The sequence below is a fragment of the Tinamus guttatus genome, unplaced genomic scaffold (assembly GCF_059628265.1).
Source record: "Tinamus guttatus ecotype Peru unplaced genomic scaffold, ASM5962826v1 Tinamus_guttatus_pri_ptg000075l, whole genome shotgun sequence".
Classification (NCBI taxonomy): domain Eukaryota; kingdom Metazoa; phylum Chordata; class Aves; order Tinamiformes; family Tinamidae; genus Tinamus; species Tinamus guttatus.
In genome coordinates, this window is record NW_028288609.1 from 600,318 (window position 1) to 625,286 (window position 24,969).

The window sequence follows — 24,969 nt, forward strand, 5'->3', positions numbered from 1 at the left end:
GCGCTGCCACGAGGAATTCCAGGGCGCTCCAGGTCCCGGCCCTTCCAGCGCGTCCCGAGGCCGTGGGGGCCGCAGCGCCCGCCGAGCTGCCCTAGGCCTGAAAATGGGGCTGGGATGTGGGAGATGCAGCCAACGTTCCCGCTGCTCTTCTGTGCGGGAGCAGCACATCCCAGAGGGAACCGTGTGGGCACCCAAAAGCAGCCGCACGGGGCGATGCCAACTCCCCGCTAACGCCGGGCGCGGAGCTTCGTCCGCCCTCGGCTCCAAGCCCCGCTCTGCTGCCCGGCGGCTCCTGCGGGTCCCGCGGGGACGGAGCCTCTTGGCTGCCAGCGGCACCGGCCGGGCCGGGGAGGCAGCGGCCGCAGGAGGCAGCGGGGCCGGCGCCACCGCGGGGCCGGCACCTCCCCGGCCACAGCGGGGCCGGAGGCGACGGGGCGGGAGCGTCGCCGGCCTCGGCCGCGCGGGATTCATCTTTCAAAGGCTCTTCCCAGCCGCCGCCGAGGAGGCCGGAGCGAGGAGGGAGGCCGAGCTGCAGACAAAGGATGGAGGAGGAAGACGGAGGCTGCAGAGGAGGGAGCGAAGGGCGAGACGCGGCGGTGGGAGACGCGGCGGGAAGGGGCCGGTGCCCCCGCTGCTCCCCGGGCCGCACGCGCCGGCCGTTCCCCCTCTGCGGCGCCCGCCCGGAGCTGATGCATGAAATAAGTTTTTCTCGCTGGCGGCTCCTGCCCCGCACAAAGGCCTCCTTGTGTCCCCGGCCGCGCTGCGAGCGCGCGGGGGGCGGCCGCGCGGCTCCGCGTTTGCTTGGCCTCTCACCCCGGCGCGGGCGAGCGCCGCAGGGGCACCCGGGGCTCCCAGTGCAGCCCCGTTCACGGGACATCTCCAGGGAGGGTTCAGCTGCGGCTGGTGCAAAACCAGCGCCCAGGGACGGCATCAATAAGGTCTGAAGTCCCCAGCTGTAGGTGCAAGGTGATACCCGGCCTGGAGGTTTCCCTGGCACCGCGTCACGTTCGTGACGGTGCCGCCCGGGCCCTGCAGCCTCCTCCTGCCCACCCTGAGCATCATCGCGAAGCCGAAGGCCAGGCCCGAGCAGGCCCCGCTGTGCGGAGCGGCTGCAGGGCTCGGCCTCGCGCCCAGCCCGGCCCCTGCCCCTCGCAGAGACCCCGACCCGCAGCCGCTCCGCCGACACCGGCCACCGCTGGTACCGGTACCGGCCTGGAGAGGCGCCAACTCCGCATCCAGGTTACAGTCGCGCAGTTTTTAGGCTCACGGTCCCGCTCCGCGAGGGCAGAGGCGCTGAGCCGGGCGCTGCGGCAGGACCGTCGCGCTCGTGTTCACGCAGGGGATGGGGGACTCCGCACCAACCCAGACCGCAGCCACGGGACAGTTTCTGTCTCCAACACCAACTTCTAAACTTAAAACCCCGGGGACCGACCCAGCTTTGATGCCTTCCCCCATGTTCCGCGGGGAGCGACGGCCCCGGGGCCGAGGCCACCCCGTCCCGGTGCCACCTCCGGCCCCACCTCGTCCCCGACCTCGAGCCGCAGCCACCAACACCAAAGGAGCACGAGTCGAGCAAATCAGTTTCTTAAAACTTATTTTAATATCCATGTCTCATCTGTTGGGTAGAGCCAAAACAGTCTGGCCTGGGTTTGAGTTACAAATTCTTCATACACTTTTAAGTAAATGAACAGTGTGGCGAGAGGGGCCGTTACCGGCAGTGAAACCCACATTAACAAGGGGGCGGCGCAGCCGGGGGCTCCGCGGCGCCCGACAGACCCAGCAAGGCCCCGGAACGACCCATCCCACGTCCAGGGACCAGGGGGCCGGGGCCGCCCCCAAAGCTAAACACGAATCCGCCCGGATTGCGCCCTCGGCCCCGGGACACCCAGGGAACCGCTCCAGCCAGCGGGATGCAGCGCGGAGCCGGTTCTGCCGGCGGAGGCTCCGCTTGCTAACAGTTAAACTCCTAGAACAGGCCAGCGGGGATGGAAAAGGCTCCGGAATGCTGGCTGGGGATTTAAAGATGCAGTATTCCTTTTCTTTGCATACGCACTACAGCTCAGAGACCACCTGAATGCAGCTGCAAGTGAATGCCTCCAATTAAAAGCCCAAGAGTCACTACAAAAATAGTAATTAAAAAAATAAGAGTTAAGCCCACAAAGCAGCAGAGCTCCGCGCTGCCCCGGCCTGCGGCTCAACCTCAACCTCTCCCGGTTCCCTCCTTGTTCCCGAGGTGACACGGGGGGCGGCCGCGCTGGGTGTCCCCGACCCCGCGGTGACGCCGGCCCCGCTCTCCTCTGCCCCTCTGAGCGCTCCAGTCACCGCTGCAGCTCCAACGTGGCTGCCGCGTGCTCAGGGGCTGCTTTTTCTTTTTCTTTTTTTTTTTTTTTTGGTGTTTTCAGCCTTTCCTCAGCGCGGGGGGAAGCACCAAGGGGCAGGGTGGGACGCGGGGCCGTTTCCCAGTGGGTGGTTCCCGTGCGGAGCGGACGCAGCGCCGGGACAAGAGGAACGGGGGGTGTCCCCTTGCAGGGCGCATCCCGAGGTGGCTGCAGGAGCTTTGGGAAGGGGCCTGGGGAGATGGAGGCTCCCGCCAAGGCCAGAGCAGCCCCAAAGGGGGAAAACCCCCCCGGTCCTGCAAATAAATGAGAAAGGGGCAACCGTTGAGAGGGAGGAGGCAGCAGCAGCTGCGGAACCTCCTGCATCCCCGCAGGCCGGTCCTGCCGGGGCTCCACATCCCTCCCGGGAACCGGGATCATGCACAGGGAGAGCAGCCCCCGAGGGGCACAGAGGGGGCACTGCCTTGGGCCTGCTAATAAGGGTTTCACTGGGAGACCAGAAAACTGTTTTCTTCCAAAAAAATGGTTATTTTAAAAAACTGAAATTAATTAGGGGTAAAACACTAACTCTAGTGCCATGAACAGGCAGGATCAACTTTTTTCCCCTCCAAAGGGCAAAGAGTCATATACCATCCCCAGCTGAACCTTGGTGCTTCGAGCTTTTCAGGAGATGTTACCTAAATTTTATTAAAAGAAAAGAACAATGTTTAAATATCAACACTGGACTAGCCCAGTCTTTTTCCAAAGTCCACATTCTTCATATGAAGCACACACCGCGTCCTGGATTCCCCAAGGCTGCATGTTCAGAAGTTCACAGTACATGGAACCATGTCTTTTTTTTTTTTTTTTTTTTAAATGTGTTATTTTTCTCGAGTTTCCCCTCCTTGCTCAGAGCAGCCACCCTTTGTGGTCATTTACCAGATAAACCTCAAGCCAATTCCTATCCACATGGCTTGGCCTATGATGCCGAAGGTTTTCTTGATGAGAGTTGATGTTGTCATGCTCTATGGATGGAAAAAAGCAAGAGAAAAAAAAGCACCTGGTACAGGTTTCTCGAGACCCTTGCGGATTCCTCTATTCCAAAGCTGTTTCTGAAGGTCTTTTTTGACGGTTTCTCAAGCAGTTTTTGGCCTATGACTTGTCTCAGTTTGAAGAGCTGTTATTGGATGATCCAGAGGTTGATGCGACGGCAGCTCCAGCTGGGCTGCTGGTGGATACAGACTTGCGGATATGAGGCAGTAAATAGGGGTCACAGGCCAGCTGCTGGACATCTATCCGGTCCTCCTTGCGGTAGGCCAAGCAACGTCTGATAAACGCCTGCAGAACCGCGGAGCAAAGCGAGAATCAGCACAGACAGACCCGGGAAGCTTCCCTGGATAGATAAGTGTGGGAGCGGGGCCGAGCCGGCAGCGCCAGCGCTGAACCCCCTTCCCAAGGGACCGCGCGGAGGAGCCCGCGCTGGCGGCGGGAGCTCCAATTTTAGCATGGAAAAGCAATGGGGGAGGCAGCGCCGGCCCCGCTCAACCCTGCGGCTGCCGACAGCGCGGCAGAGCCGCGGGCTCCCTGCGGGAGCCAGGATCCGAGCACGGGATCCCTCCTTCCCGCAGGGAAGGGCCGAGGACGCCAGCGAGGCCGCTGCTGCCACCAGACTTACCTTTGCTTCTGGCGTGACTACTGGCTTTGGAGGGAACTGCACCTCGGTGGCTTTCAAGATTGTGTTCTCCTGCAGAATGTCTTGCTGCGACTGGTTGTGGCCAAAGGGCTACCAAAAAAATAAGAGACGGGTGTTAAGGTTGACAGAAGTCCTTAAAAGACCCACAGGGCTACTGTTTATCATCACTTGACATCACCATTTTTCCGGGCAAGCAGCCCACGCACGCAGCGCGAGCGCTGCGGATTCCAGCGCGCTGAGCGGCCGCGCCGCCCGTGCTCGCGGGGAGCAGAGCGGCTCGGCGGCAGCGCGGGCAGACGCGGCCGCGCGGGGGGGAACCGGCTGCTTCCAGCCCCCCGGGGCAGCAGGAGGGTCTGGGTCTCGGCAGATTCGCCCCCCGCAGCCGCTTCGTCTGCTCCCACCACCAAGCCCAGCACCGCCGGCACTCCAGGCATTCCCAACACTTCATTGCCAGGAGGACACGGAAAACCAGCACTGATGGAATCCTTATCCTGCTCCACCCAATCTCTTCTGCTGTCATACAACACACTCGGCTCTCCCTTCCCCAGGACAGTCACCTCCTCCAGGCTGCTCCCTTCCAAAAACCATGCCCAGAGCTTCCAGAGCAGGATGCTACACGAAGCTCTTGTTTTAGGAGAGCTGCAGCTGATGAGCAGCACCAGGCTCAGCAGGGATTGAGAGCACCCCACAACATGGCCACGCAGAGCACCTCAGACATCTGGCACGCTCATGCCACCCTTAAAGCTTCGGTGGAAACGTGCTCGGTGGAAAGAAAAGCTCTGCAGAGCATTGCTAAGGGAAGCGTCACCAGAGGTGAACACAGCTAGTAAATTCTCCCCATCTCATTAGCCTGGGCTCTGTCCTGGAACTGATGGCAAAGAGACAAGGTGGAAACAGCAGCTTCTAGTCTAGGGAGGAAAAGGAAGCAGAAGCCAGGGCTGCCTCCCAAGAGTTTGGGAATCAGCCTTGGGAAAAGGGTTAAATGCCTCCTTACCTTTCTACCATAGAGACACTGATAGAAAATGACTCCCACTGACCAGACATCAACTTTATTTGAAATCTTTGGAGGCTCTTTCCCAACCACAAAACATTCTGGTGGCAGATACCTGGTTGGAAGGAAGCAATAAGTCATTAATAGCATCTGCAAATGCATCAAGTCATTTAATATAGAAAAGAAGAAACAAGCTTCTACACTCAGATGTTAGCTTGGAACTCAAATGACCTAATTCTAGTTCTTTCATTTCCATTTATCCTTGGGCCAAGACCTCCACTGTGCATCACTTTCCCGAACCAGTGATCTCATAGGAGTCTCCAGACCTCTACGGTCTAAGCTGGTCAGCGCAGTACATTTCCTTTCACCAGCACATAAAACAATCCCCATTACTTTTATCTTTAAAACTGGCATTTGTTGCTGAAAGGCCCTGGCCAGCAGTTTCGCAACGGCGACGCTCAGCCAGCGGTGAGGCAGTGACGACACTTGGCACCGGGGATGAAATACTGCTGAAAACATCTTTCACATGACACTCGATTGGGAAGCTGTGACTACGCAGAGTGCTAAAGATGCGAGTCTTGCAGCAAGATTTAACTCTGTGGCTCCCTATGGAATTCTCTCACACTGGAATTCTTTTCCCATCTCCCTGACCCGTCATTAATTCCATGGCATTCTCCACCTCCTTGCCTACCTGGTGCTAGTGCCATTACACACTGTGAAAAACTGCCAAGCTCCTCTCCAGAGCTGGCTATTCCAGCAGCGTGCAGCATATGCCATTTTTCATGGAGCCCTTTGAATAAGGGATGATTTTCAAATGTGTAAACACCAACCCCCTGGAAAGCAAGAAGGTGCCAGCCTCAAAAGGAGCCACGTGTGACACCTGAGCGAGTTCTTGGAGCCTCAACCTCCAGTGTCTCCAGCTGCTGCAGACAATGGCAGCACACACAGAGCTGACAGGCATCCCAAGCTGTTTGTAGACTACTTCTGATCTCCAACTTGCAAGAGCCCCAGGCAACACTTACCAGTAAGTACCAGCCCCCTGCGATGTCAGTTCCATGCCATCAACAGAGTTGTAGCTGTCATCATCCATGATTTTGGAAAGTCCAAAATCTGTGATTTTTATCTCTCCACATGCAGTACCATTGACTAGAAGAATATTACCTAAAGGGAGGAAGAAACAGTCTCTTAGGACACACACCCAGCAGGAAAAGGCAGCAAAAAATTGCACTGAACTCCAGCATCCTGAACAAGAAGACGAGCAACCTGCAAAACACAAAACATCTGCTGCAGCTCTAACACAAAGTGCAGAGATTTTCAGAGAGAACTCAGCTCCCAGCAAGGGCTGGAACTTGTCTGCTCATCCTCGAGCAACTCAAACGAAGCATTAGTTGGAGCCTTCAGTGTAGGAGCCCTGCTCTCCAAATCAGCTTGATGCTTTGCTCCCTCCCAAAGGGGATGGTTCCTGTTCAAAGGGCAGGTCAAAAAGGGAGAGAAAGGAGAGAAAGGAAACATGTGCACACACACAGCAGTGACTCACCCTGCCCAGACGTCCTGACTTGCCCTGGCCTCTCAACAGCCAGAAACTCTCTCCTTCCTAGCACAGTGCTCGTTGCTAAGCTCAAAGAGAACAGCAACTGCTTAGGGAAAAGCCTTTTACGAATCCATCAAGGATCAGGCAGTCGGATCCTCACCGTTCAAAGCCTCCAGCAAGGCAGCAGGGCTGTGCACGGAGGCAGGGGATGAATCACTGTTCCAGAGAGCTGTGGGCAGAGCTCTGCCGCACGCCCAGGCAGCGGCTGGAAGAGGAACGGGGAGCCAAAACCAGTGCAACAGCACCACCTCCTGTGCACATTCCTCGTGCTGATGCAAGGAAACACATCGGCACCAGTTACACAGTCTGGACGAAGCACCAGCAATTCAGCAAGGCAAACCAGACAGAACTGTCTGAGGAGGCAGCTGCATTTTACTGCGTTAGCAAAAAACCCCAGGCAGCTGATATGCATCACCCTAATCAAATCTGAGAGCACTTCAGCTTTGCCCTCCTGGCTCTCCCCAGTGCTAGAGGGAAACCCGTGACAACATTTGTGTTGTGACATGAGAACATGAGAAGCATCACTGAACGCACAGGCACACCTGAGCAAGCACAACTGCACGGCACCTCCAAAGCTGAGGACCTACAGTGCAGTGTGAAATCATATACTTCATGAAGATGATGATTACAGAAAGAGGAGAAACAAGAAACACTAGTAATTATGTGAACTTCTAGGAAACAATAACAGAAACTCACAGCAGCAGCAGAATATAAGCAGGACACTGAAAAACAAACACAGATGCTGGCAGTTCACATTTTCATTCTAAATAAGGAGGCTTCTTTTTCTAGATGTTACTTCCTTGTTTCATGTTGCAACTCTGGGAGACAATAGCCTTTCCCAGCAATTTCTATGTATTTCAGCTCTTCCTTGTTGCAAGTTAATCTTCCCAGCCAGACCTGTCTTCCTTTTTGCAGTCCAACCAAAATAAACTTCCTTTAGTTACTTATAACCCATTACCTTTAATTAGTATTCTTAAATATATCAGTTAGCAGCACAACTTACCTGGTTTAAGGTCATAGTGTATGATAGGAGGTTTGATTTCATTTAAGTATTTTAAAGCATTCACAATCTGCATGATAATGGATCGTGCCTCTTTCTCTGACATTAACTTGTGCTGTTTCAGGTAGAAGTCCAGATCATTTCCCTCACAGTATTCTAACACTGTACAAAACCTAAAGGCAAAACAGTAATTGTTGTAATTAAAAAAACAAAACACTTTGTGTTGTTTCTCCATAAGAGACCATTTGATCAATATATTAAAATTAAAAGCCCCCCAGTTCTTTCTACAGATATGATACCAGGAGAATGGCCCTCAATATTCAGTAGTGCGATGGCCTGGGATCCCCAATTTAGTGCTAGGATCAGAAGTAGACAGCTAAAATAATTGAGGCACATGTGTAAGATAACTAAAAAGCAGGATTTACTAGTGGGGCATCACATCTGACTTAATATGGCACATGGCTTTTAAGTTAGCGTCTCAACAAAACTAATTTATGTAGAAACAGGCCAAGACTACAGTGCGGCCTACGGAATGGGTATGGACCTTCCCCAGACTCTCCTGGGAGCTTTATTACACCAAGTATTTTGTAATCAGCAGATCAAACTGGGTCAAAGCACAAAGCAACATAACTTACGAGTCAGTATCCAGCGAAAAGTAGTCATATAGCTTAACTATTCGAGGGTGATCCAGTTCTTTGTGAATTCTGTACTCTCTACACGCATGTCTGAAAGTAGGAAAGTCTGGGCATTAGTCATACAAGTAACATAGAACTAGTTCTGTGGATAGAGCAACACGTAGCATTGGGAGTGAAACACTGCTGAAAACACTTTTCACGTGACACTGGATTGTGAAGCTGTGACTATGGAGAGTACTGCAAGATTTACATCTTTTGTAAAATTTAGCTATGGATTTTCATCACACTATACTGGAATTCTCTCCCAGACATAGCACTCAGCAGTCCAAGTTTAATCACAAACCCATGCATGTTATTTAGGCATCTTAAAAAAAAAAAAAAAAAAAAAAAGGCAAGCAAAAGAGGAATTGAACAGTCCTGGAAAACCAAGGACTCTGAGTGTATCTTGAATGCTGGCAAAACTACAGAACAACTAATGCTGATTAATGGTGCTGGCAACCAAAGTAGAATAACCTCATAACAGATTGTTAAGCAACCCAAGATAGCTGCAAGCTAAAAAAAAGCAGCAAGTTCTAGAAAAATTCTAGGATGCTCAACAGTTCAACTTCAATTCCAGCTTAGTTTTTGCCAGTGACCTGTTGGGAAACCGGGGAAGTAAGACCACAGTTTGGTCTTCAAAGCTCTGCTGAGGAGGCTTGGCTGCCACCCTGCAGTGCTTATCTGTTCCATGGCATTAAGAATCAGGTGTTGCCAACAGCAAAAGGCTTCCTGCACCTCCCTCCTAGGCTGTGACACATGTGCATTCCTAATAAGCTGTAAAAGGACTAAGTACTCTAGGAAACAGAAGAAGGGGAAGGCCATCTGAAAGCTTGTGTGCACCTGGAAGACAGGCGTGAGCAGAGTCTGAATGTCTTGGAGAGGAGAAGCCACCTCTAACACGTTCTTCCTAGAGCATTACTGCTGCTGTAAGACTCTGTGCCATGGTACAAACACAGATATGTGTGTGTGTGTGTGTGTGTGTGTGTGTGTGTGTGTGTGTGTGTGTGTTCACACCTTTCAGACACTCACAAACTGATAACTTCTTCAACTTACTGGGATCAAGAGCAACTTTCTAAATGTGGTATAATGCAGGGAGAAAAAAAAAAAAAAAAAAAAAAAAAAAACCACACAGCCTGCTCACACTGGATACCGAATATATGATCAGAGTTTGAAAACACAATCCTCTGCTTTACAGCCTTACTTACTTGTGATAGTTTTCTTTCTTCTCATCTCTCCAGTTCTTATTTAACTGGTGTATTTTCACAGCTACGTATCTCTGTTCTGTTAAATCAAAAGCCTGCAGAGAGAAGAGCTCAAAATCAGTAGGAGTCAAAGCTTCAATTAATACTGCAAAAGCAGACAAGCTCCAACAAACCAATGTCCCCACCCAGGAAATGAGCATTACAACATACTGACTGAAGAGAGCAAGCCCACATTTTCATGTAATTGGTTTGACTAATGAAACCAAGCAACTCTGAAAACAATTGAATATTCTGTGCTTGGATCTGACCTTCCCAGTGGGAATCTAACTAATGCTGCATTTATTGTGACATTTTACCACCAGTTACAATGGGATCAGAAAGGCCATATTATCAAAATACAGTCAGTTAATCACACTGGGAAAGATGCTGCCATTTTTCCTCAAAACCACCTATCTCATTTTCTACACTGTTAGAAAACAAAACAAAACAAGCTCAGGATTATTAATGCTTTATTTCCCACTGGTAGCTCAGTTCTCCATCTTAGAGTAAAACAGGGCACCTTGTTTAAAAGCTGAAGAATTCAATGATCAGATTGTATGATTCTTGTGCTTTCTCCAGAGAGCAGTTCAGAGTACCTGCATGAGGATCACTCCCTCCTTTCATCACCTGAGCAGTCTAGCTTCCCTGTTTAGATACCTAATCTTATACTGCATCAAAATGACAAGTCACCATGAGGCTTCCAATAGTGGCATGATTATTTTAATTCTAGCTGAATTAATGGAAATGAGAAACTAGTGAGTGCAGGTAGAGAATACTTAGAACTGGAGAGGGTTTATGCATACTAGTCAAACTGAAAGCACAACCACAGTATCACAGGTCTTGGCCATGTAGGAGTGCTGACACGCAAGTAATCCGCAGCTCCAAGAAAATCCCAAGGCTACACACAGTGTGTAAAAGGGAAACACAGGACAATAGCTTTCTACTCCCAGGAAACGAAGGCTTAGCTTTTACTAGTGGAGTTGTTGTCTCTTTTGTTTATACCAAATGTTCAGATTTAATATTCTATCCTTGATAAAACTTAGCCACTTCAGTATTAGTGTGCAGCTCTTGAAGATACATTTTATTTCTCTGTCCTGGCAAAATTTGCAGACCTAGTTAACTATTTTCTTAAAACATATATTTGTAGGAAATATGATCTCCAAGGACAAAAGCAGAACTGTCTAATTGCTGTCTAATAAAAGCCAGATGCAACATGTGTTTCTTCCTCCCATCTTCCCTCCACAACCACAGGCACCATTGAGAAAACAAGTGTAAGATTCTGCTTACTGCAATGTTTCATTGCAGATGTAGAATACACCACAGACTGGTGCTTCAAATTTACCTTATAAACTTCACTGAAGCCGCCTCTACCCAGAAGATGTAGCAACAAATATCTATCATTTAGCGTTGGATGGTCTTTAAATCTGGAGAGAAAAGGGAGTTTAAAAAAAAAAAAACCTCACAGTAACAGTGCAATCTACTGCACAATAACAGCTTAGAAACAGTATTTTTATATTATGACTGTGTTAATGACTGCCAGATTTGACACTATACCACATAATGGCACTGATGTATTTGGAAGCCTTTTTCACTCCACCAGAAGTGTGACATATTAGGACAAAACACACATACACACAGAAAAGTATGTCCTATTAGAAGTTTTTTTGTCTGCAACTCCCATGTGCTTACTGTGAGTTATCTTCATTGTGTATCCTCTTCAATTCCCTGATATGTAGATTCCTAACCCTTTCTAGCCGTTCCAACTCTGCCTGGATCTCTGCTTCTTCCTGCACGAGGAAGAGAAAACAAAAAGACAAGGCCTTTGAAGATGGTGCATTTAGCATTTCTGACGGCTTTATGGAACCACAAATGGAATTTCACTTGTGAAAAAGTTGCTTACCAGTAACTTGTTTGAGAAATTAAAGAGATGTTCATAAGATGTTCATATTAAGAACAGTAGATAGCATCAGTGTAAGTTTAATGACCTTAGTTGGTTGTTTGGATTCTTGTCCCTGTGTACATCTTCAACGCTAAGAGCCACTACCACATCCTGTGGATGGGGAAGGTCCCCCCCGGGACCCTTCTAGTTCAACTGAGACCCTTCTCTGCACTTTAAAACAGGAATGTGTGATGAATCAGCTACTTTGTGAAAGTTTAACTGCTACTCGCTTGCAAAAGGCTTTTTCTGGACCATGTGTATTATTAAAAAGACTATCTTTGTTTCAGACAGCATCTAGTCTAGAAATAAAAATCAGGAAGCACAAGTGCTGAGAGCTTCTGCCTCACACAGGAACACATTATGCTCAGCAGCTTTGTGGTTTGCACCAGCTCTCCTCTTGCATCTCCTCCATTAAGGGCTCCACAGCCGTTTTCTTTGCAGGAAGATGTCCCTCATCTGGGACAAGGGAAGGAGGACAGCCCTCAAAAGTAAACGGCAGGGATGGGGCAGTGTCCAGGGGGAAGGGAGAACATGAAAGAATGCAACGAGGTCCCGTTCAAGGCAGGCAAAAGAACGGGGCAGTGCGAGTTTGTGCCAAGCGACTGTGCAGTGAAACAGCAAGTGTCAAGTTGTGGCGTCCTCAGGACAGGAGAATTCACGCCACAGTGGACAGGGTTGCAAACCTCTATGAAAACGTGCCCCTCAAGCACTATTATTTGCTCTACATGACTCAAGAGACATAGTTACCCATTTGTCTTGTGACTGGCACTCGTTCCCTCCTTCACTAGTTCTATTTTTAGGCAGAAAGAATGAGCCAGTTTCCAAAAGTGGAGAAGGATAAGCAGAGGCTTCAGACAATGCCACAATCCCAGATCATTACTTCATTTTCCGTAAAGGCCAGTTTCTAAACAGATTCCTCTGTTTCAGGGCAGCATATTATATACCAGCAATAAATGGACCAGCAATTAATATGTCCTGGCAATATGGAAGCTGCAGGGCAAGTATGTCTTTAGTGCCCAGATCACCTATCTTTGCTCATAGGTCAATAAAACAACTGGCAAAATGCCAATAGATGCCATATGTATGTTAACTTTCTCTTGCGTTTACAATACCAAGGGGTGCAGGGGCACTGGTGAAGCTCTGCATTCAACTTGTGTGTCAAGGACAGAAGGAAAAAACAAAACACACATAGAGCTCAGGCACTGCCAGAGAAAAGAAGGCAGACTCCAGCAGCGAGTTTGCACCCCTTCTCTTTGTTTCAAATGGAGAAAGAAAGCTCACTTTACTCTCTGGCCTTCAGCAAGGAACAGAAAATAGCAGAAGACATCTATTTTGCGGGTATATCATCTGCTGAAGTGCCTTGGAAGATTTATTTATGTTATTGCAGTCACTTAAAAGAAAACCAACCACTTATCTAAATATAACTTCACTTGCAGGTGCAGTTCTTGCTGAAGCCAATGTTTTTGAAAACAAATGTGTTTTGTAACTACCTAAATACTATTAGCTTCCAAAAGCCCAACAGATTTTTGGACTGTTACTAATAACATTGGTTACTTGCCATTGCAAAGAAATGGGCAAGTCATTGATGCCTGCGCTGTTTTCTGCATTCTCATGATTTTCTTCCCCCTTTTTTTTTTTTATTATGGGACCCGGCATTTTAATTTACACTATTTCAAACTGTAAGAAGAATCAAGTTTCTGGGCCAGAAAGGTGTTCGGGTACCCACACTTCTATCCACAGGAGCCAATTGTTCCATGCCTTCATGTTCCCCCATACCAGACATACTCAGCGCCTAGTGCTAGATTGGCCCTAGTGACATAGTAACACGGGTTAAAACTGTGAAACTCTTTACGTGAAAACATAACTGTAAGAACAGAGTGTACTTATTGAAGCAAAAAGCATCTTTCCTCAACACTACTTCCTTGGAAAAATATGATTAAGAAACCCTAGTCAACTCTTCCAACCAATAAAAGCCTCCCACTTATCAAAAGGCAGCAACCTCTTCAAGGATACACTTGTTCATAAAACACAATCAAACAACCTACCCAAAAGCCTTTTTTGCAGTTAATTCTTACCTTTTTAAGATGACCTAGTCGGAGCTTGAAGATTTCTTCCTGCTCATGATATTCTGCTAACGTTAACCTGCACACAAGAGACACAGATTCAGTGCGTTAAGTTTCAGTGCATCTCATAATAAAGAGATATTTTGCAGTATACACACCAGCCACGTATACATTTAATAATCCATAACATTCTCCTATGGGAATGACTGCTACGCAGACTACTTCAACACCTTGCAGGAAGCTTTTAGTTAAGCTCTGCAAGCTACGAGTCAAATAAGAGATCAAATGCTCAGACCTCGATAAATGGCTGCACATTCCAAATTCAAACCCAAGTCCCTAATAATGCCTGTTTAAAATACTGATTGGCTTTTAATAAGGAAAGCTAAAACATCATCTACATATGGAACATGGAACTGTAAGTATTCTACATCTTATTCTTCATCTTAAACTTGGCTTTATTTTTTGATTTCCCTTTTTTTTTCCTTGTAAAAACAAGAAAGTAACCTGTTCACTCCAGCGCTCTGCTGTACACCTGGAAGCAGGGGCACCACGAAGTGCACTGAACTGGGATGCAAGTTCAGACATCCCTGTTCCAGGCTCTAGGTGGTTCCCAGGAAAACCCTGGGCAATTCACTTCACTTTTCCCTATTTTGGTCACCACATGCAAGAGGCAAAGGAGTACCATCAGCATGCTACCAATGATGCCTAACGATGTGCAAAGCACAAACGACGTGCAAAGCTTCCATCCTAGACTACTGGTCAAAAAAGGCACTTAGAATTTCACAGTGTTTTCAGTGTATTTTAGAGCCAAAGATAAGCACGTCAGAAGCAAGGAACAGCCTTCAAACTAAAGAAGTGACAGATCCCATGACCAGTGAAACAAAGACACGAGAAGATCTTTAAAGCTCAAAAGCTTAATCAGTATACCCCACCCTTACCAAATGCATTTGTTTACGCTGTAAACAAGACACCCTCGTGACAGCCTCTAAGTATCTTCCCTGAACCTAAAGCGAGAGGAAACTATTTCCCTAGAGGGCTTCTGTTGCAGCAGTCACTCTGCAGAGAATTTAGTGCAGAAGTTAATGTATGGGCCCTCCACAGCACCAATCCTGTATGTAGTTTCAGGAGGGGACAGAGCTCTACATCTGCACAGGGTGGCAAGACCCTGGCCCACTGTACAGTGAGTGAAGAAGACTTCACACAGTTGAATTCAGACTGTTGCTTAAGCACTTGTCTCAAACTGCACCTACTTTTCTCCAATATTGGTAACACAGAGAGTCTATCTTTCTGAAATATCTGCTTTAGCAGTTGTTAGCTGATAAATTTAATGCAAAACTCATAATCCATGCTCCCTTGAAGGTACTTCTCCCATAGGAAATGCTTATCATAAATATAAAGTATATACAAAAAATATCCAGTACCAGAAATGTTTATGCAATGACTCATTTGATAGAAGAGTATACCATTCTGCAAGAAAAACACCGTGACCTGGATTTTAAATCAGATGCAGCTAATCTAAAAGGCCATGGAACATGCTGAACGGGAACAAATCTTCCCGTATTTTAGACCTTTGCTAGGTATTTCTGAGTACAGAATAATTGGACAACCAAATAAGCCAGCTACAAGTTTCTGCATGACCTTGCCCACAAGAGAAACACAGGGCTGACACCAACAACCTAGCCATTAAACAAGAGATGGAATGAGCACTGCTGGGCTAACACTGCCCAGAACAGCTGTATATTTGCAGTTAGCATAAAAAAAATCAAGGATGTCATAAGACAAACATTGTCCTGTTTAACATAAGCAATGCTTGAAAAAACACTATGTCTACTGCAGCTGAGGGCTCTAACATTGCCCAAGTTACCCTGACAAACATCAGAAAGTCACAGCAGGCTAATCTGGAAAGAAACCATCTTGGTCTGGTTCGCAGGACAGAGGCCATTTTCAGGACAGTACTGGTGGGGGGCAATGTTTAAGTTTGCACCATGGGACCTTCCTCTCCTTTTCAGGCCCAAAGCAGCCATACTAGGATGAACGCAGATGAAACTGAGGGATTTAGCTGTCGACTTCTCATTCAACTGAGACATTTGCATTCAACTTCCCTAAAATAAGAGCATCTGTAAGTACTCCACCACAAAACACACCCTCCAAAGTCAGAAAGATTTTGCATCTGAAGCGCAGCCCAGCAAACTCATTTATGGGATAACTAATGACTAAGCACGCATTCATTTAGCGTGGAGCTTCAGCTGCCGTGCAAGAACAGGGCTTTCATAAGCTGAAACGCTCCGCATAAACCACATCCACACACTGTTAAAACTGTTTTTATACAAAATGTCCCAAGAAGCTCTGCTAAACCACAAAGACAAAACCCTGAAATGTAACAGTGAAGAAGGATAAAATAGCAAGAGAAACGGAGAAAAGGACCAGGTAGCACCAAAAGGCCCTCTAGGAAACCCTGGCAAAGCTAAGAAATAATGGCAAGGCAGGCGGGCAGCGAGAAGCCTGCTGGGCACCAGGCATAAGCACAACGATTGCTGGTCACACCAAGCCCGGGCAACCACGTGCAGCCACAGCATCTTCTGCTGGGGAGAAGCACCCCTGCAGAACTGGGGTGCCTTGAATGGATCAGAGAGCAGGCCTGGAGCTTCCCCATTCAGGAATATCCTCTCTTCCAGATCAGTATCAATACACCTCTCAAACAAAAGGGAAGCCTACAATACACTAAAACTGTTCTAGTGAAAAATTACTTCTACACTGGAAAAGGTATTCAGAAAAAGGTTACGCTCATACAACATTTGGTCTCAGTAATGATCCCTGTTTTACTCCAATGAAAACTACTTAGAACTGCAGCCAGATGTTCCTGAATGCCAGGCTAATTCCACAGTATTCATTTGTGCATGGAACGAAGCCTAGAGGCAAGGGCAGGATTCCATTTCCCAGCAGATATTTTGTCCTCTAATCAAAGCACAAAGCTTTGCACTGCACCAAGGCGGCCGCACAACGTACGTTTCATTTTCTGCTCCATTGGTCTTGTTCTTGCGCTGCTTCTGCTCATTGCTTGCTGGGGGTGTCTGTCCCATCGCGGGTGGCTTCCGTTTTGCTAACATTTTTCGTTGCCTTTCTATTTCTTCCCGCTGGGAATTTATCCTTTCCTGTTGCCTAGAAAGGAGAGGGCAGAAAAGAGATGAAGCACAGAACTAATGAGGTGTGCCCAGTTGTTTTCAGCATTTGCTCTTAAATTAAAGCAATGAATTTCAAATCAGTTGTACTTGTAAGATTAGAAACTAAATGTTTTTGCACAGAAAAGGGAGTGCAGCAGACACTATGACCAAGACTTTTTAAATGTATTTACATAAAAAGATTCTTTTCCTGACCCACAGAAACCTTTCAGCAAGTGAAAGGTTTTATTCATGCAGAGGATAACCCCCAAACAAGGAGCTTCTAACCTCAGGAAAACCCAGGCATCCGTGGCAAGTCTCTAGCTTTCCACAAACTCTTTCCTAGAAGACTCTGTTCTGAATCTGAGGCTTTCCTGTTAAAACCCTTGCTGAAGTCCAGCACTGTCTGAGAGAGGATTCTTCTGCTTCAGAGCTATGGATAAACTATCCTTAGTTCTCTAAAATACAACTAATACCATTGCAAATTTCACTATGAAAACACTCTCTCCAAGAAAGAATATTTTAAAACTCCCTGGTTATTTTATAGTGATAGAAGTAGAGATTTTTCATGTAAATGGCTTAAGAATTTATACACTTAGTTCACTTTTTTAAAAAGGGACTCAGATTGCAGCTAAAGATTCCAGATGTATTTTTTCCACCTCTTATGGCACAAACTAAGGGGAAAAAAAGCCTACAAAATCCTTAATCTGTACTTAACAAGAGCTGCAACTCCCTATCAGACTACAGTGAAGTGATCTGATTGTAAGGGATCATACATAGCTCAAGCACGCAATTAATTTGCAGAGTCCTACTTTAGAGGTCTAGGCCAGGCAGGAATTCACTGGATGTTTCCATTAACATCCTGAATAAAGGGGTCTGTGATCTTCATTTCCAGGTATCTGCAGCCCTTTAGATCACTGTTGCCAGGAGGCAAAACCATCACGTTGTGTCCCCTCCTCCTCCCACCATTTTAAGTTTTTACACTTAGTATCTTGCCACTCATCCCCCCCTCTTTTTTTTTAATAAAAAGGAGCTAAACAGCCTTCTTTGCTAATTCATAGTTATCAATTTGATTTGCATTCAAGATACATGCAATAACTCAGTCCATCTCTCCACCCTAGGCACTGCGCAGTCAGCTAGGTGCACTAAGGATACTCAGTGGGGCAGTTTTCCAAACCACAAGCCAACTCAGACCATTGGATTCCAGTTTCAAGTCTCTGCAGCTCTAAATGGACTCACATTTCTCACTTTGACACCAAAAGATTCCCCATTGCTATAACCTGCCACTAGCTGACTTCCTAACGCATCCTTTCATACATCAGTCACACCATTCTCATGCTTTGACACGCAAGGCACCACACACGAGGGCTTAGTTTTTCTTTTTCTGCCTCCGAAAGTAAAAAAAAATAACTCCCTTTGTCCTCACTTGATGAGGTTCTGGAAAGCATAACCATCCGTCCACTGCTCCGTGAAAGACGCCCCGTGTCGCACCGTAGTGAAGTGCCCTAGCCGCAGCCGATCCTGCATGCTCTTATCTCTGCACGCCATCTTCTCCTGTTTTGACTGAAAACAAAACAAAAGATGTTAAAATATAAACCAGAGACTAGCAGCCAAGAGCTCTGCCATGTTTTAAATTGCTACCAACTCTCCATTCACTATTCATTGTTTTAGTACTGCTGGTCTGAAACCCAGTTGAAAAAACCATCATTGATCACATCATCGATGGCGTTTCACAGCTCCTTTTCGGTGGCATTGCAGTCTCTCTCTCCTTCCCCATTACTGTTGATGAAATTCACCCATCCTATCATGACTTGAATTCAGTCTAGCAGTTGAATTAAAGCTGTCACTTCATATCAACAGTTTAGCTAGACTCCAGACTGAGCTCTGATCAGGCCTTTATTCACTCACATAGGATATTAGGGAAGAAAACGCACTTTGAATCAACTTTAAGATTAAGATACAGTGACCAGCCAGCTCAGTCCTAGACAAGCTCCACTCTCAGAAGTGATACAATCTCGATTAGGTCAACAACTCACATAAATAATGGTGGTGCTGCCTGACACAGTATTTCCTGTAAGCGAAAGGAAATTTCAAAGGCCTGAGATGAGAGCAGCAAAGCTTCAGTCAGTCAGGATTAAAGATGAACCAGCAAAGCTCCTCACTGCAGTTATAAACCACTTGTCTGAATGTCAGGTCTACACAATACTTAGCTCTGAGTTACAAATCCTCACAGAAAGGGGAGCTCCACTTAGAGAGCAGTCAGCTCTGCAGTAAAGCAAGTCAAACAGACAGTGTGTACTGGCCAGCACCCTGCTATTTTTGCCCATCCAGTGCCCACAAACAATGGATGCAATTGGCCAACAGGTGAAGGAGCACTCAAACCCCCACACTGTTTAATCATCAGGAAATCCTTCCACACTGCAGCAGGCTGGAAGCTGGTAAACAGCAGTGTAGCACTTTCCCAGAGTCTCAAACAGGTTGCTCAGAGTCACTAGACAAAGCAACAATCACCACTTTGCACTTCAAAAGAAGGAGAAGTTTAAAGAGTTGTGGAAAGCCTCCCGCTCACCTTTTCTATTAGAAGCTTCTTGCTCATCGTTACACATCTGTTCAGCCGCTCTTTGTACTTCTCCAGCATCTTCTGTTGTTCATCAATCTGCCGTCTCAAATCACAGTTGGCCTAGAAGGGAACAGAAAGGATGAGTTCTTCACTTTAAGCCACAAGAGAGCCAAACCACACATCATGCAGGAAGATATTTCTCCAACTAACTGTTGGCATCTGGTTAGAAAAACAGCAAAGTGGCAGGATAAGACATCACACTAGGACCCTCTTTTCAATACTTCCAAGTCAAGCTCTTCCATCTTTAGCCTACTCAAACCTCAATACTGCTCCAAAAAAAAGTGCTGTCACTCCATATTACAGATGAGGAACTACAGGACAAAGAAACTAAGCACATGGACAATGTTTTTAATGTTGTATTTTTTTTCTCTCCTCTCCCCTCAACAGTTACGACCTTGCCCTACCTACCAAATCCCCCAAAAGCTTAATAAGCACTATAGCATCCTCCCTTTGCAACCACACCTAGCTGACAGAGGAAAGGGGCATGGTGATTCTCTTTGCACTTTCAGTTAAATTCTTGTTTGAGGCATCGTCCATCAGTCCTGCTAACAGACATGGCTCCTGGCAACAGGTGTTGTTTTTGAGATCACCATAGTACTCATCTTCTACTGAAGAATACCAATGGGGATTAGAGAAGGCTTATTCTTTACATTTAGCCAAAAGATGCTCCCATCATCTCCATACATTTCAGAGGCTCTCCTAAATGAGCATTTCAGAACACACCTGAGAAACATATTATTAAAGGAAAGGCAGATTCATTTCCTTACTATGTAGGAGAGGTGAATGTTTCTGATAGTGAAACACCCAATAACTGTTGCAACAGACCAAAGAAAGGCCGTCACCACTGCTGAGGAACACAAATACCTGAGCTGGTGCTTAGCTACAGCACTGAGCCTACACTTTACCACCCCACATTGTGGCTAGTGTGAACCTTGTGGATCCCAGCAGGCCCAGACAGGGTAACCATCCACCCACTCCACTCAGTCTACAACTCAGACAACTCTCTTACTTGCAAGAGTTGACTGGATTTGCTTTACTTTGTGTGTGTCCATTCTACAGATGTTATAGGACAAAAAAAAAATCCTTCTCTACAGCCTAGTCACAAACATTCCAGGTAGTTTTAAATAGCATGCTTTAGAAGAGCTGTCCCATTTTCAATACTTACTCTTAATAAGTCATCTATCCTCCCCTCCTTCTTCTCCAAGTCAGAATTCTTACTGTTTTCTAGTGCAGATATTTTTTCCATTGTGAGGTCAGACTGCAGAGAAAAATCACCATAAGATACATGTAAGAAAAAACAGCTTGCATTTCGCAGAGTCAACTACATCAGTCTTTAGCCCCCTCTAATCTCTGAATAGTTAGATCTAAGGGGGACCCAATCTCCTGCATCCTAGAAGGCCAGGGAAGGACTCGCTCCCTTCTTCATTCACTTAGTGCATGACGGCAGTTCACTCGGCTACCACAAAGGCCTAAAATTCTACTCACGGGAATACAAACTGTTAAAATGCAACATACTGCCACATCCCTCTCATGCTGCAAAATCTGGCTTTCTAGCTGAGCTCTACCCAGTCCTTCACGGTCTCTGACGCACAATATCCTTCCCTGCAGTGGAAAACAGCTTGTATAAGAAATGTTTAGGGACAGGAGGTTCGGGTTTCTTTCCTAAGTTTCATTATCAAATTTATGAGACCTTCAAGATGCATAGATAGTCACATGCTAGAAAAAGACACTACCTAGAGACTGTGAGGAGGTCTTCCAGAAGATTTTAGAGCACAGTAACAGATGAACAGCAGTACTACAAGCACAAGCCTTTGTTTCTAGGTGATGTACTAGTGTCACTGGGCAGAATCAGACTTTGTGACAGTTCTTGAGTGAAATCTGTTGTGAAAATATTACAAGGTGCAGCACATTTCCAACATCTCATGCAATGAAATGCAAGTTATAGCTGGGAAGAGAAGGCAGAAGACAGGCACACTACCTTTCATAAAAATCAGGATTCCAATTAATGGTAGAAGATAAGGGAAAGATGTCAATGTGTTCATGATCATAACATCTAAAAATCAAGTCATCGCTAGGGAATTGCACTCCCCAGTTGCATATACAGATTTCTTATTTAGGGCTAACAAGCATTTATCCTTGTTCTGAGATGCTGGTTCTGAGCAGAGACCTACCTCCAGGGTTCTAACAGTCCTTCAAACTCCATTTTGGAACTAAGACCACAAAATAAGAGGAAAAAGTTGGCGAACTGGACTCTGGTACTACTCTAGATACAAGAGTAGTACAAGAAATATCCCAAAGAACCCCTATTAACATTGCACATCAAGCACAATGAGTCCCAAACCCAAAAGACAAAGAGGAGGCCTGTGAAGGTCACCTCACTTGTGCCCTCACTTGGTTTATGCTTCCTGGCAGCCTACAGAGGAAGCACTTGGGACAAAACTTGTCACTGAAGGCAACAAAAAGGCTGTGTATCTAAAGTCTAGGCTGCTTGCACTCAGCCAAGCAGCAGGAGGATCCTTTAGCAAGTGACCATCACATCCATTTATCAAAGGCATAAACATTCCTGCTCTGCGAGATGAAGTCTGCTGTGGGATGCGTGCTGGTACACTGGAGATTTCCTCACGACTCACCTTGTCTCCAAGCTTTGGAGGGCACTAGCACTATCTGAAAACGCTGAGGACATCACACTTGTGCTGACTCGCTTTTGGCATTGTCAAAAGTGATTCAAGCTGGGAATCACTGAAGATATTTCTTTTCCCCTATGAACTCCAATGAGGTTGAGAAGGAAGAAAGCCTCTACTCATTTGGAGCACACCACAAAGCTGATGGTTGGCAGAAAGCACGCTTGGATAGCACGTCAACCTTTCCAATGCAAACCCCACGGGCACGTTACAAGCAGGAGACCATCGTGCTCACCCAATTGGGATCACTGTTATAGAACAGCAGTATTGGGACAGCAGAGAGAAAAATCTGAAAGGTATTCCTGGAGGTTCTTGAGTCATGGCACCTTTCTAACACAGGATTTCTCCATGTACTAGCAAGAAACAGGAATCTTCTTCAACAAACGGATGAGAGCTTCAACAAGACAGACAGCAGATGTGACCCTAGTGCCATGACAAGGCCCATATTTCATCTGGTAATGTCCCCCGAGGGACAACTGCAGTTCTTCATGTGCAAAGAACTTGTACCACCTGCTGGGGAAAAGGAGAATGATCTTTGCCCACCAACAAAATTGCCTCTGACACAGCCTGATGTGAGAAAATGACTGACACAGAACTGACAGGGTCAGTCACAGAGAAATCAGGGATGAAAAAAATCCAAAGAAGATTAAAAGCAGGAGAAGAAATGAGCAAGCTGCATTGCAGATGAAGCCAAATGCCTTTATAAAAACAGATGAAGATGACACAGCTAAAAGTAAGGCTTGCCATAAAAGTCACAGGACTACTGGTAACTGATTAAAGGACATAAAAAGACAATGATAGAGTCAAAAGAGCTTCTTGACTCCAGCTCAGACTATGGATATTTGTACTGTCAGCTGTGTGAATGCACCCACAATCCAGCACTTGAAAGGAAACCTAAGCGATCATTATAACCACTTCCATTTGTGTCTTCAATGTAAGGAGAGGAAGAACGTTCAGGATACAACCCAAGGGCAAAGGACAGAGCTATCCAAGGTATTCCTTTCACTGAGAAATTCTCATGCAGGCAAAGAACAGCCTACGCTGCTGACAGAAAAGCCTCAGTAACAGACTAAGCAAGCTGCAACAGCAGCAACAGAAAAATATCCTTTACTGGATAAAGAACAAAGTTCGGAGCCGTTCACTTCCACCAGCAGTTACGGACTGAATTCCGATTACTGCTCTTTTCACTGGAATCACTATGTCTACTGCAAGTGGCACCCTGGGCTGTGGAAGACAAGGTAGATTGAACCTGTATGTCACATTCCAGAGATCTATCACACATTGAGCTATACCTGTGACTGCTTGTGCTGGATGGAAATCTGTTTTTGGGAAGTGCAGGAATGCTCAGTGTTCCCTGATCCTGTAGAAGACGGGCTGCCTTGCTGGGCCTGCAAAAGAAAGTGAATGTGTTGTTATATGCTCCTTGACATGATTCTAAGTGCCCATGTAGATACGTGTATCTGCAGTCTGGCCTTCACATGGTACTTTTACATTAAGATTTAAGAATGCATCAAGAGATTTAGTTTAAGAAAACACAGGAGAGTCATTATCTTTCAAGAAGTCTGGTCCAACCTGCTAGAAGACAAAGACTTAAAAAATCTAATATAATTCATGTCAACTGATATTAAGCTAAGTCAAAGCAAACAGTTCTCAAAGCAAGACCATACTCTATTGATTTGCTCTTCTGCTTCTATGAGCTTAGCCTCTCAGACGCTACTACTTCAACCTACACAACATTTTGAACAGTTAACTTAAACCTCACGTCGTTTTTCTAAGCAGGCAAAGCCTGAGGCCTAGAATGCCTCCCAGGGAAGACAAACTTACCACAAGATGGTAGACTTGCTCATCAATAAACCAGGCTGCACTTGAACCACTGCCCCATTCCTTAGCTAGACACATCCCCTGGGATTCAAATCTTTTGAGAGCTGCTCACCGAGACAAAAGTAAAACAGAGGCCACCTCCCCTCTGTGCCAGCTGCTCATTCTCTAGCCGCTGTTTCGCCAGCATCACCGACATCAGCGTTGGCAGAGCAGAGTGTTCCTCCTGTGGTTCCTTTGCTGTGGTGCCGTCTACCCCATACAGCGGCTGCTCCACTCGCCGCTGTAACACAGTCAAAAGAAATACAATGAACTTCTTTTTCAACCCCCCAAGTGATTCTCTGGCTCTGCCAAAACTGTTGTCAGCGAAGCAGCAGCTCAGGAATGGGCAGGCAGCATGGTGAGGATCTGGTAACTCAAACAGGACCCCCAGAGTGGTCATTCCAATGGCAGACATCAAAAAGGAGATGAAGTTAAGAGCAGTAAGAAATAAAAGTAACAGAGGAACACACAGGACAGAATTCCTTGCACATGCCTTTCCTTTGCAACTATGTATTTTGGAGCCAGTGGGGCAAAACGAGCTGGAGATGCAAGATTCTCAGGACACTGTGGCTCTGATCTATGCACGCAAAGTTTAAATATTTGATTTATAAAGGATTCATTTTAAAACAGCCAGTGTCACAATATATTTTGTTACTTGACAAAGTAAACCCAGTCACAATTCTTCAGTGGCAGCAGCCTGCCATGTCTAGGACACAAAATTCAAGGTAGCCTTATTTTTGTCATAAAAGCAGGGACCAGTTTCCTGCAAAACAAATACCTTCCCCAAATCTTTAAGAGGTGCACAGCAACCCAAAGTGCCAGCTGCTTCGTTGTGCTGTAAACTCATTTTCCAGCTATGACACAGGGACGGCTGTAATGCTGAGAACTTTCCTCCCCAACAGAGCACTTGTGCAGGACAGCGACCTGGCGAGAGCCTGAGCACTGACCTGCTCCTTCTCCTCAGAGGAGGGAGCAATTCCAATCAGACAAGGATTTGGAGACAAGTAGTAACGTCCTGAACATGCTGGGATTCCCAGCAACAAGTTTGGATTGCAGGAAGCACGGCACAAATTGGCCTTGCAGAAGGGCTGTTTCTCTGTTATAGACACTTTAACACTTTGCTTTCTTCCTAGACCATACTAG

The 24,969-nt window shown here is 46.7% G+C and overlaps 1 protein-coding gene across 3 annotated transcripts in view; it reads right to left on the minus strand.

Moving 5' to 3' along the window:
- Positions 1-2,996: 2,996 nt before the first annotated feature.
- Positions 2,997-24,969, minus strand: part of TLK2 (tousled like kinase 2) — a 38,260-nt gene continuing 16,287 nt past the window's right edge. For 2 of the 3 annotated variants that reach the window (XM_088519892.1, XM_088519893.1), the window contains 16 exons: positions 23,900-24,067; positions 23,259-23,354; positions 20,451-20,543; positions 19,235-19,345; positions 18,092-18,228; positions 16,514-16,666; positions 13,520-13,586; positions 11,195-11,292; positions 10,848-10,929; positions 9,470-9,561; positions 8,226-8,315; positions 7,594-7,763; positions 6,022-6,160; positions 5,003-5,114; positions 3,991-4,098; positions 2,997-3,653 (listed from right to left, as the gene is read on the minus strand). In XM_088519892.1, the coding sequence (XP_088376018.1) occupies positions 3,480-3,653; positions 3,991-4,098; positions 5,003-5,114; positions 6,022-6,160; positions 7,594-7,763; positions 8,226-8,315; positions 9,470-9,561; positions 10,848-10,929; positions 11,195-11,292; positions 13,520-13,586; positions 16,514-16,666; positions 18,092-18,228; positions 19,235-19,345; positions 20,451-20,543; positions 23,259-23,354; positions 23,900-24,067 (1,890 nt within the window). In that variant the 3' untranslated portion in view covers positions 2,997-3,479. The remainder of the gene's footprint in view (positions 3,654-3,990; positions 4,099-5,002; positions 5,115-6,021; positions 6,161-7,593; positions 7,764-8,225; positions 8,316-9,469; positions 9,562-10,847; positions 10,930-11,194; positions 11,293-13,519; positions 13,587-16,513; positions 16,667-18,091; positions 18,229-19,234; positions 19,346-20,450; positions 20,544-23,258; positions 23,355-23,899; positions 24,068-24,969) is intronic. The other variant, XM_088519894.1, reaches the window with a different exon arrangement.